Consider the following 13,201-nt stretch of genomic DNA (forward strand, 5'->3'; position numbering starts at 1 on the left):
CACGCCACCCAGCTGAGCACAACCAGCCTCCTGGTGTTAGACCCTGCAGGTTCTCTGACCCATCACCTCCCAGCACAGTGCTCACTTTGGCTGGCATGTTGCACTTGCCTCAAGGGACTCTTTTATAACTTCCTGAAACCATCTGAAGACACAAGGGAAGGCCACAGACAGACTTCTCTGGCATCTCTTGTCTGCTAACTGGGGGGACAAGACAGAAGCAAAGGGGTGGTTCCTTCCAGCACACCCCAGGCAGATGCTTACCAAGCAACAGAGATCCTGGGATCCAGATAGTTGAGTTTGGAGGTGCCCAAAGCGATCTGCTTGTTCTCCTCCCTATCTGTAGCCTGAACCTCCAGCTTCATCAGTTGCTCCTCAATCCTCTGCACTGCTTTCTTCTTGCTCTCCACTGTCCTGGGGTGGGAAAGAATCAAAGCATTTAATTCCTAATGCCCTGCTAGGCTTGAGATGGCAGCACTGTGGGAACCCAAAGGGACTCTGCTCAAGGTAAGCAATGCCACCAGCCACAAAGGGCAGCTGTGTCACCACAGATGGTGACACAAAACACTCAGCACATGCAATTAAGAACTGACATTTTCAAAGAGGCAGAGCAGAAATCTTAAGCAGCAGTTTTGTTTTAAAGGGTTGGAAGCGACAGCCTGAACTGTACTGATGCTACACCCACTTTAAAACCAGCCCATCTATCCCTCTGTAATAGTCATGCTGTGATTGTGCTTTCAGAGCTCCCTTAACTCAGCACCCCTGTGGCTATTCTGCAGAACCCACACAGAGTCTGAGTACATCGTCTGCACCGTGGGCTTCCAACGGAGCACAGCAGAACCCAGAAAAGTGCATGTGCAATTGTGTAACTCCTGACTCCTCACTCAGACGGCAATGTCGCGCACTGGATCCATTACTCTGCTTGGTGCTGGGCAGCAGCATGGTTGAGCACTGGCTGGTGCTCAGCTCAGAGGGCTAAGAGACACAGTGGAGACTAATACTAGTGACCACATCAGGAACTGCAGCGTCAGACCACCCTATGGTCCTCAACTTGAAGGCTATTTCTTCATGCATAGAATAAAGAGGGGACAAGAAAGCCTAAGGAATTTTTCCCAGATTGCAGGCTGGGGAAACAGAGTACAGGGTGAAGGGCCCATTTGGAGCCGAGAGTACTGGGAGCATTGCATAGCCTAGTAACATCAGCCTTACTTTTTAGACTTCTCATCTCTCCGGACCTTGGCATCAGCTTTGGCGCTTTTCAGTTCTCTCCTGGCATCAGCTAACTGCTCCTTCTTGGCATCGATCTAGGAGAGGCAAAACCAGACGGCAGCACTGTGAACAAGGTGCTGACAACTGTGGCAGTCACCCCTGGGCAGCATGACCCAGGGAGTGAGTTTGTGACCACATTCAGAATCTACCAGTGGTCAGACCCACTTCTGCAGAACAATTAGGCCATTGGCCTTTCAGTTTGCTGCAAAGCCTACTGTGGTGAAATATTCGCCCCAGAAAACAGGGCCCCACTCATTTCCCAAGACAAGGTGGTGCTGGGAGCTTTCTCATACACTTACTACCAAGCAGGCAAAGGAATTGGTTTGGCCTGGTACTGGCCAACAGCCCCTCCAGGCAGCTTGTCTGCCTCCACTGTATCCTGTCAGTACCACTATCTAATGGTAACACAATAGGATGAACCCTGTTCCCTCAGCAGGAATCAGTTCTTGCCCCAAATCCTACAGGCTGAAAGCTGTTAAGGCTTCAGGCAGTTCTTCTCCAGTAAGTTTAGGATTCAGGGAGTTTTAGCATTTTGCAGCCCCTGTTCAACCATTCCCCTTAAACATCCCCCAAGCTCTAAGATCTAGGGTGAAGGCAGCCATGTTAGGTGTTACAGAAGCAGGGGACACTGCAGTGCCAAACCAGAAGTCCTTATTGTGAAGGTTATTCTAAAGCCAGACCAGGAACAGACCTAACCCCTTTGGACCTCATGGCCTTCACCAGAAACAATCTGCAAAGGAAGAGGTCAAGTCAGAGGGGCCTAATGTACCATGTACACAGCCTGCACTGACAGTGGCCTGGGATTCACACAACATGAGTGGATGCCCACTCTGGGTTCTTTAGGGGACACAAACCGGAGCTAGAGACTGCTGCTCTGAAGTTTCAATGGCAGCAGAAAACATAGCTATGGGATGAAGGGCAGACAAAAAGGGTCTGGTCTTGGTCTTTACAAGTATAAGATGACTCAGACTGAAAGGTGTCCCTTTGAGCTCACTACTCCTCTCCAAGCAGGCCCATCTCTGATGCAGGAATAACCAACTCCTCACAGGGAAAAACAGACTCTGCTTCGGTTTCACTCCAAGTGAAAGGAATTGTGACTCCCAAGATGCTGTGCTTGGAGCCCTGCCCCAACCCAAGAGCTGGGCAAGGGTGGGGGTACCTTGCTCTGCAGGTTCATCATGGACTTCTCGAAGGTCTTCGGCGGAGCCCTCTGGTGGTTACACAAAATGGCAACCGCTCTGTTGGCACGGTTATAGGAAAGGATCTTCGCTGGGATGTTGTCATCCGCTGCAAAGTACAAGAAAGTGGTGAACAAGTGGGTTCTCCAGGGCTGTGCAGCCCCAGCCAGTGTCCCACCGACTCTGCAAGTCACTGCAGAACTGACCCTCCCCTCTGACGGGCTAGTCTCAACACTGCACTCTAATTACACTCCTAAGAGCCTGACCACTTCCATCCTGGGCCCTAACTCTTTCTGGGACAGTTTCTTCGATAGCAACAAAGACACCATTTGCCACTCAAGAGAGGGGAAGCACATCCGTACTCAGAGCAGAGGACAGCAGGATCATACTTCCCAAGACACTGTCGGGCTTCACATATCCAACATGCCCACTTTGTAAAGTTGTTAAAGTACAAGCTAGCAGTGCTTGACAGAGAGGTTGTGAATGAGCGGCCAAGAAACGTGGGGCTGTTACAGATGCATCTGCCTTGCCTGCCACCTATAACACTTTACAATTAACAGAAAGCAAGTAAGAGACTTGGTAAAGGACAGGCATAAACTAGCAGGCACACGTTGGTGTGCTTGCAAGTCAATTCTGCCCTGTCCCATGCTGGGCTGCTCAACTACCCCAAAAGATTATCTGGCAGCAGATTTTTGGTCAGACCTCAGCTGTCTGACATTTGCACTGGGAGAACTGCAACAATGAAGTGGTGTACAGATATAAGACTTGTGGCTAAGCCAAAGAAGCCAGTTCTGTATTGCAGGATAAGATCCGTCCCCCTCACAGTTTCAAGGACAAGACTTACGATTAGTGAGCTCCTTGAGCTGCTGCTGTAGCGTGATGGAGGCATTGTAAGTACGGAATACCTTGGCTGTCAGTCCCTCCATAAGGTCTTGAAGGTGTTTATTTAAGATACTGGTCTAAGGAAGCAGAAAGGAGATGACAGCACTAGAATTGACCACAGCATTTGTGAAATCTCTGGACACATGGCTGACGAAGACATGCAGCTCACAGCTGAAGCCTAGTGTACTCAGACCTGACCACAACAGAATGGCCACAACATTACTGAAACCACAGAAAAGTAAACAAAGAACCAACAAGTATTAGATTGGTATCAAGTACCACAAGTGGCCAAAAAAGTTTTCTTCAGTGTGGAGGTTTTGATTCCCAACAGGTAGAAATGTGCCTGTCCCATCCCAGGGAAGGTACCTAAACCACCACAGTGCTCCCACAGAGCCAAATGTGCAGATGAGGATGGCACATGAAAATCTGTCACCTCACACAATCGTCATCTCCGAACTCTGAAAAAACCTCCCCAAGTCAGAGCCAGCCAGGCTCACCAGGACCAAAGCCCATTGGCTTCAGGAACCTGTGGGCACAGTGGACAATAGAGACACCAGATTGAGAGAGACTCTCACTGCTTTTAGGCCAGTCAGGGCAGCTCTGGAAGAGAATTGCCACTGAAACCATTTCTGGAACAGAGCAGCTGTTACTGCCTGCTGCAGAGCGAACCTGTTCATGGTGCTCTACCACCAGCCCTCACCATTAACTATGTGCTTACATTGAGGCGGTCAAAGAGGTCATCCTCAGGCTGCTTGTTCTCCATGAAGAGCTGAAGATTCTTAAACACCTGCAGGAAAAGAAAACCGGTAACTTCAGGCACACAGACCAGACAGCACCAGGTAGCAGTAATACATAAGGAAGTAACACTGCCAGGGAGCCACTTAAAACTCTTTTCAGGCAACAGTGACGATGCTGGATGTTACTTCTCAGCAGGCAAAGACCCCTATCTCTCAATACAAAGCTTGTGTTGAAGGTTCATCCCCAGCAACAGGAGTCCTGAGCATTCAATGCCCTTTATCCTCATCCTTTAGATCAAGATTGCAGGAGACCTGATTCTGCTCTGGCTTAGCTGCCTAACAGAGAAAGAGACCCCAAAGCTACTACCTTTCCCTTACTCTCCATCATTACTCCAGCCAAAGAAACCCCTGAGCCATTTCCCATGGAGTGAAGCTACCAAAACCCAACCCTTCCTTCTCATTGCTGCATTAAACGTTTCATACAGCTCCATCCCAAACAAGTCTCACTGGGGTAGACAGAGTAAACAAAGTATCTTTGATTATACAGAGACCACAAATCCCAGCTCTGCATGCTCCTAATACCCAGTTCCCAGCTTCTCAACAACACACATTCTTCTTCTATAGACACCTAATATACAAAGATTTCTAATTCCACAATAATCAATACCCCATTGTAAGCACTGAAGAAGAGACACCAAGAGATACCAACACCAACAAATTTAAACAGGAAAAATGTTTTCTCCTTTAAACAAGGAAGTAAGAATTCCAGCACATGCTCATTCCTATAGCAGCCATAGTTTCGGTTTTTTTCAGTTGTTTTGCTCCCCAGGAGGCCGACATTGACTGCTGATGTTACAATTACCACAGTATTATACATCCAGTATCTAACATACTATGCTGACTGCAGAGCTGTGGCCCAGATGCAAAGCTGTTACATCCACAAAACCAGAAGTGTTTTTGGATAGTGCCCTCCAGGTTCACACTGCTGGGTGGGGACTTATGCTGCAATGAGGTCAAGATCACAGCAGATTTGAAATTGGTGGATGACAAAGAAATAAAGGAATTAACATTGCCTAAGAAAGAAGTCTTGGTTGGTAGATACCCAGGTTCATAGGCCAGAAGTATCAGTGCACCTACTCTGTATGCTCTGGAGCACCCAAGACCTACCTCAGTGAGGGCTCAGCTCCAACATGAACAAAAACACTGTGACAGAGAAGCTAGTATCATGACAGCCCAAGTCAAACCGCTACTCTAACAGCACTGTCCAGCACTGTATTTCAGAACCTTTTATGCTATTACTTGTCATATCGGCCTAGAACTCTACCATCTACAGGTGACAAAACCAACTCTGCTGAGCAGAACAAAGCCAAAGAAACCCAGCTAACATAGCTGTTACAGCTATGTTATGCCAGCTCTTGACACTGAGACCACAGGGAAGAGCTGCAAGATGTTTAAGTATCTCATCTGCTGGGTTATGTCACACCACCAGCAGGCTTATCTTCCATGGCACTGCCAATAAAAAGGGAATAACATTAACTGACTTATTTTCTGGCTAGGTATCTGACCAGTGACGAAGCACGCTGTTATTGCCATCAAAAAACTGTGTTGACTACATTTTTCTGCAATTCAGACTGTGTATGTGTTCATGGAGATGCCTTACCCTCTTCTCAACAGGGACTTTGTTGTAGTATCGGATGGAGTCTTTTCCTAGGAAGTCAAACTCAACCACGTATTCCTGGCCATCCAGTTCAGGATGCAGCTTGATATGTTCTACTCTCAGAGAGCAGCAGCCCACGGTGTCAGCTGTCTCTCCTTCTTCTTTTTCATTACCAGCTCTCAGGGCAAGCTACATTTACATCAAGACAAGAAAGGTATGCATTTCAAACCATCCCAGTAATGTACAGATGCTTGAAACTTTCAGACACTGGCCTAGAATCAGCAGTGTCCATAGAAGAAGAGAAAGGGAGAAAATGCATTTGAATGAATAAAATTGACACTTATAAAATTCTAATATAAACAACCTTAAGTTCTCTTTAAATCTGTTTTAAATAACCCTACACCAAAGCCACAAATCTACCAATCTACCAGAATACCTTGGGTTTTTTTTAAGAGAAGTTTAAAGCAAGATGTTTTACCAACTTTTGCTCATCAAGTAACTCAAACTGTAAGACAGTTCTGACTAATGGAAATCCATTTCAAAATGTTTGATGTTTTTTAAAAATCAAACTGACTTCCATGTGAACTCAACCCGATACAAAATCGTGAAGTTCAGTTGTTCATCTTCTATGATCCTACCTCTTCACTGCATGCTAAATAAATACAGTTTAAACAGCATATAGGACACTTTGGGTTATATAAATTATCAAAAGGCTACATTTGGCTGCATAATAAATGTGTTTTAATAGTACTGGCTAAACCAATTTCTAATTTTTGAAGAAAAACCTTCAGTGTTCATATGAAAACACAATTATTCAAATCAAAGCTCCCTGGTTTACACCAAACCATTTTGAACAAAGCCTGTTAATTTAGTTGAAGACATCATACGCTAGCAGGGCAACAGCTCTCTGGGAACTGGTTTTAAGTAGCTTTAAATGCATCAATGCAACTGCAGTTTTCTTTACACTGTGGTGAAAAAATTAGCATAATTATGAAACCTCACGACTGTGACCTCAAACTAAAGAGGTGACAAACCAGCAGAAATTCCCAGCAGGAAAACTGGAACAGCTGGAGACAGAAGGACCACACAAACTTCCCAGTAATCCAACTGGGTGATTCTGGAACCAGGCTGTGAGTTTTGCCTGAACTAAAACAATGCTGCCTGAAATAGCCATGTTCAGTACAATAGTTTATTGCTCTGAATTCCAGGTAATGGGAAGGAAAAGGAGATGGAAGCCTGCCCACCAGGAAGCCTCAGGACACCTTAGTAAATGGGCTGAATTCTGCCTTAGGAACAGCATTCCCAAGCATTCCCAGCAGGACAGGAATAGTAAGAGGAGCGTGCTGGGGAACGAGCCTTACCTTATCAATGAAGTACAGTGCCACAGCTCTCTGCCGTACTTTCATCTCTTTGGATTTCCAGTCTTCTCGATATTGATTTCGGATTTTATCTACACACTTCTTCAACCTCCGAGCTGTCTCATACTTCTGCCAGTCCTTCTCACCCTGCAGAGAAAGTTGGAATAGAGTCAGCATTAGAAAGCAGGCAAAAGACCAGTTCCAATCTGCATCTCAAGGCTTTACAAGTCTGTGTGTGGCAAATGGTCTCACTGTACAAAAGCACTGAGACTTTGCTGCTGAACAGCTCAGCTTCAAACTATGCTGCCACGCAGCTGTAGGTAATTCAGATTTCCATGATATTAAATGCTTCCACGGAAGCAACTATAAAGACACAAAAGATATTATGTCTTCTATGTTTCTCAACATATAAATGGTTTCCTCTGCTTTATTCAGATGACACTTATGTTCTTTCAGCTGTGTAATTAAACACCCATAAAACGTAAAAGCAACATAAACAGTTCATCATTATTATATATTCAAGCCATGGCAAAAGGAGGTCATGAATTCACAAGGAACAGAGATTTTTCCCTATACTTGTAAGACAAACTCCTTGTTTCCAATACAGGAAAAAATCTCTTAAAAAAGACTTCATGAGAAGAACTTAAATCTTACTTCCGAAACTGAAGGCTACTTATCTTTCAACAGGTTTGTCACTGCTTTTATGGAACTGATCTGTTGACTGGTTATTTGCGCCCACAGCAGGGTTTGTTTTCCTTCAGTCATGAGCTCCTTATCAGCCTTCTCAGCCAGTAGCCTGGCCACATTTTTAATTTTACAATGGACTAATTAGCAACCCATGGTTAGAACTTCACTACATGATCAGGCAGGGGAAGCTAGGGCCAAAAGCAGGTGAAATATCCACCAGAGCAAGTCTGTTCTTGGATAAATTGCTTCCTTTTAGGTTTCCTCAGGGTAAAGGATTTCTACTAGGAATAACACAATGATTCTTTTCAACAGACATTTTCTAGATTTCATCTGCTCCTATGCAGTAATTGTATTCTTTCTTTTCAAGGGGAAACAGAAGCACAGAAACTTTCCAATGTTTTTCAATCAGTGTAGGATGAAATAGCAAGACAGTTTTACTTCCTGTCTCTCTCCCAGCAAACAGCTACATTTGCTTCTTGGAGACATGACCAGTAAGTTTTTTATTTTTTTTTTAAACTAGACCTTTACCTTAATCCTTGAGCTAGGGTTCAACATGATGTATTTGATAGAGCCTTGGATGTTCTCAGTCCATGACACCAGCCAGGTAACCTTATTATCATGCCGGACCTCCTTCCATTTGTGTCCTGGTGGAGGGGGAGGGATCTTGGAATCCCTGCAGAGAATTACAAAACAGCAAATAACAACTATTTCAAGAGACTTACACAGCATCAAAATAGAGAAAGTAATGAATACCATCACACAAAGAAAGCACAGGAAAAGAAACTGAGGCAACATAACTACATATTTCCACAAGCAGGAAATCAAGTGAATTAAAGTGAACAAAGATCAGAAATGTAACTACTACCCATATGTATCTGCTGAAAAACTATACTATAGGTGGGAACACACATTGCTAGGACTAGCTTCGATCTGTGGACACTGCAGTAGTGTGGACACTTATCAGGACAAGACTGAAGAGAAGCCCACTAAACCTTAGCCTTCGACATCAAGGAAGACAAAGTAGGGCAAGCTACCTAGAAGAAAATTAATTTCTGGAAATGCTAGCAGGAAAGACTATGTAAGCAGATATAGACCATAGGCATGAGGAAGAAAATATGCTGACAAAGTTCTACATGAAACCCATGATAGCCTTGTTCAGCCTTTGCCTGTATGACTCAGTTTCTTATCCATATAAGAGTAAGATAAGCAGCATGCATACTTCTACATGCTTGAATATCAACCTATATAGGATTTTAAAAAAGAAGCTATCCTATCTAGAAAGCAAAGCCAAGGTGTGAAGCATCCAGTGCTCACTTGCTGCAGTTAATGATGATGTCTTCTGGCATGATGCGTCTCTTCAACATGCCCATTTTGGGATGGTTCCCACGACCTCGAAAGAGACCTGGGGGTTCAATCTTAAAGTTGGCAATCCTTTCCTTGTGGTTGTCCATCACGCAGTAACCATACTCCTTCAATAGCCGCTCATTCTCCTCTTTGATTTTCTGGAAAAAGCCAAAAGCAAAGATGACATGGTATACCCAGCACCACACATATCTCTAATGCCAAGACTTAAAAAATTTTTCTATTTGCACCATGATAATGCTGAGAACTCAAAAACCAGATCCCCATCATGCGAAGTGCTGTATCAACACACAGAGCAGCAAACTGTCCAGAAAAGCATTCATAAAATGCAAGCAGCACAAACAGGAAAAAGAGAAAGAATGTGTGAAAACTCTCTTAAAACTTGTATTTGAGGGAAACAGATTAGGGCTGGTGAAGACAGCTACAGTTTTGTCACAATAGAGGCATTTACCTCTATCCACATATCATAGCTACAAGGGCAGCCCCAGCACAGTACTGCTGCTTTATAGTCTATATTCAGCATTTATGTCCACCAGACTTTACATCCTGTTGTTTATGCATAAAACCTCAGACTTGTGTTTGAGCTCAGCATCGGAAAGCAGGCAAAAGAACGTCTCCAGTCTGCTGCATGTCAAGCCTGTGTCAGTGTGCTGGTTTTAGCTGGGATAGTGGCTGGGATAGAGTTAATTTTCTTCATGTATGGGACTACGTTTTGTGTTTGTGCTGAAAACAGTGTTGATAATCCAGGGATGTTTTCATTACTGCTGAGCAGTGCTTAGACAGTCAAGGCCTTTTCTGTTTCTCACCCCACCCCACCAGCGAGTAGGCTGGGGGTGCACAAGAAGTTGGGAGGGGACACAGCTGGGACAGCTGACCCCAACTGACCCAAGGGATATTCCAGACCATATGACATCATGCTCAGCATATAAAGCTGGGGGAAGGAGGAAGGGAGGACATTCGGAGTGATGGTGGTTTGTCTCCCCAAGTAACTGTTAGGCTTGATGGAGCCCTGCTTTCCTGAAGATGGCTGAACACCTGCCTGCCCATGGGAAGTACTGAATGAATTCCTTGTCTTGCTTTGCTTGTGCATGCAGCTTTTGCTTTACCTATTAAACTGTCTTTATCTCAGCCCACAAGTTTTCTCACTTTTACCCTTCTGATTCTCTCCCCCATCCCACCAGGGGGGAGTGAGCGAGCAGCTGTGTAGTGCTTAGTTGCCAGCTGGGGTTAAACCACAACAGTCAGCAAATGGTCTCATAGGCAGAACACAGTCTCCTAAGTAAAAATGTGCTGAGATTTCACTGCATACTTCTGTGCTTGAACACTAATTATATAGAAGGAAAAATAAAAACATTGCAGCTCAAAATAAAACATCTGACCCATAGACAGCACTAGTGCACCAGCTAAGAAACTAACAGAAAAAGCCACTTCTGCTCCATTGTAGTAGCTACCATGGATGGGAACTGACAAGGGCTCACCCATACGTTTATCACATGGGAACAGCAGTAAGACATGGGCCCTCTATTTTGGTGGGACCCCTCTGACCCCAAAGGCCATAATTCCAAGTTACCAGGCCCTTCACTCAAAGGACAATTAGTGTAGCATTGCAAAAGATCAACTGAGAACTTTGGGCACGTTTCCAACTTCCATTGCAGTAAGTCTCAGTCATCTAAAAACTATTTAATTCTCTCCCCACAAGCCACTATAGCCATGCTACTGGAAAATAAAGTTAATTTTTTATTCAGAAAACTGCATGACCTGATATTTAAGATATGTTCTCATTTTATTCACTAATGTCATTGCTGCAACCCTTCCACCATCCCAATTTTACCCTCCAAACCAAGGAGCTTCTAAAATGAAAATCTACCCTTAACTGAATATCCACTGCTCATTATTGGCCAGGGACCAAGGCTCCCATGGAGGTAGCACCTCTGATTCTCTTTATTTACTTAGGCAGGATCAGGAGCCTTAGCCGTATCAATATCATTTTAAGTCAGGATGAAGATTCAGCTGTAAACACAGTGCTTTGTCCTACCTGGGCTGCACAGTAAAGATTCCTACAGTTAACATGAAAGTAGTAATTTGAAAGCTAGTAAACACTGGCTTATAAACAGCAAGGCAGGCAGAGGAATGATTACACAAAGATGTTTATAGCCAGCTAAGAATCAAGAAGTCTAGAATTCCCTCTGGTACCTGTTTCTCCTCCTTGGACATCTGTTTCCTAGCTTCCGTCTGAGCTTTGAAATACTGGCTCATGTGGGTGAAGTCACACTTGCTGAGGTTGGTGATAGTGCTCTTCTCTTCAGAGGTCATTTCCTTGCAGAAAGAAAGTAGCGCTTTAAGTTTTCATACATAGTAAGTTTTCACGCATAGTAGAACTTACCTTACGCCAGGCAGTTTAAACAAGAACAACAGACAGGTTCTCACAATAAATCCCCAAGAATCCCCAAATTCTTGCACATGCTCACTCCAGCTAAGGTCAAAGAGAAAAGAACAAGAAGCAGAGTGTATGGAGTGCTGGACTTTCAGCAGTCTGATCTCTGCAAGCGCTGGGCAATGCTGTACCACCTCCCACACTGAAGAGTGGCTGGGACTGTTGAGGGATAGGGAGAAAAATCCAGTAACCCCTCTAGAAAAACTGCATCAGCTGATGTAAAGGTTTGATCTTATGGCTGATGACTAAGGTGAAGTTTGAGTTTTAGGTCTTTGGAAGGCGTTTCCTTCTAATATAAAGCTGGCGCTTCAACAAGGCATGTAACAGATCAGCTATACCCCATCACACTGTAACAGGCAGATTTGGTTGGGAGAAATCTGACTTTGTTGGTTTAGAAAGGTATTTATGATAGGGTCTTTCCTGGTGAAACTACAGGATAAACTGGAAACTTCACAGCTACGATCTGAGACAGCTTTTAGTTGCACTTTCCTGTGCATGGAACAGTAGCCTCTTTTCACTGCCCAGTGATGAGGAGACACTGGCCATGCCTGCAGTCATTGCAGCCCAGGACTACATGCATACCTTTCTCCAATCTTTGAAAAAGTTTTTCCTGAAGATCTCCTTTGTAGTGTACTCATGATCAAGCATTTTTGCAAAGAATGTGGCAACTTCTTCTGCTTTGGTACTCAGCTTCATGACTTTACCTACAAAGAAAGGTTTTCTTTTTAAAGAAAATGGTAAACAGGAATTGGCCAGAAAGAAGCCATAGTAACTACCTTAAAGGACACTACGTTTTTTACCACAGAGAAGTTTTTCTTAAAAATATTACATAGTACAGCAAATTGGATGAACAAAGGAAACAGAGGAGCACAATTGCTTGACTTTCATCATAAACATTTTGGAAAAAGTTTCCTCTGGAATCTAAACATAAAAAAAAGCACTAGCCATCTGATGTAAGACAGGTCTGAGAGACGAGGGGCAGGAAGAGGAAAAGGCCTCCTGCAGGAAACCCTATGCTGAGACACCCCAGTGGTGTATACATTCCTGGGGAGATACTGCTGTTTGAAGTGAAAGATGGAAGGGTTTTTATTAAACTTCATATTCCGGCACTCAGATGTATGGAAAATACAGTCTCTGTATTCCTCTTCTACCCAAAGAGGGACTCCGCTTTGGAACACCCCTTCTAGCATTTAGCTATTTCTAGCCAGGAAGAGCCCTTCCTATGGATACACCACAAAACAGGCTGGAAAGCGATGCCAAACATTTAACTCCCCTTCATTGCAGAGAAACGTGTCAGGATTCTGCTAATCATCCTCTTTGCTGTGGGAATGCACTCCTGTGTCTCCAAATCAGGCTCAAAAGCTAGTCATTTTTAAGAAAGACTGAGCTTTCAGTGAATGGAGAGGCCACATTTCAGCTTATCTGCAAGACTGCAGTACAAAGTGAAATTGCTGCGAGGGAAGACTTTAAAACACAAGGGAAAAGAGGCTGCTGCAACATCGAAGCTGTGGATCTGACATCTAACATTCCTATCGAGCGTCTTTTTGGTCCAGATTGCATTCCTGATGACACGTGAGGTGCCAGTGATCCCTGTGAAGGATTTTGCATGCAGCTCACATCTCCAGCTAGTTGCAAGAAAT

General features: G+C 44.3%; 1 protein-coding gene across 1 annotated transcript in view; it reads right to left on the bottom strand.

Annotated features, from left to right (window-relative positions):
* TOP1 (DNA topoisomerase I) overlaps positions 1-13,201 on the bottom strand; it is a 76,368-nt gene that overhangs the window by 1,532 nt on the left and 61,635 nt on the right. The window contains exons 10-20 of the mRNA XM_030009199.2: positions 12,144-12,265; positions 11,321-11,443; positions 9,080-9,267; positions 8,294-8,438; positions 7,082-7,225; positions 5,724-5,909; positions 4,045-4,113; positions 3,289-3,403; positions 2,426-2,553; positions 1,207-1,301; positions 262-411 (exon numbers count right to left, since the gene is read on the bottom strand). Coding sequence (XP_029865059.1) covers positions 262-411; positions 1,207-1,301; positions 2,426-2,553; positions 3,289-3,403; positions 4,045-4,113; positions 5,724-5,909; positions 7,082-7,225; positions 8,294-8,438; positions 9,080-9,267; positions 11,321-11,443; positions 12,144-12,265 — 1,465 coding nt within the window. The remainder of the gene's footprint in view (positions 1-261; positions 412-1,206; positions 1,302-2,425; positions 2,554-3,288; positions 3,404-4,044; positions 4,114-5,723; positions 5,910-7,081; positions 7,226-8,293; positions 8,439-9,079; positions 9,268-11,320; positions 11,444-12,143; positions 12,266-13,201) is intronic.

Source organism: Aquila chrysaetos, chromosome 3 (genome assembly GCF_900496995.4).
Source record: "Aquila chrysaetos chrysaetos chromosome 3, bAquChr1.4, whole genome shotgun sequence".
Classification (NCBI taxonomy): domain Eukaryota; kingdom Metazoa; phylum Chordata; class Aves; order Accipitriformes; family Accipitridae; genus Aquila; species Aquila chrysaetos.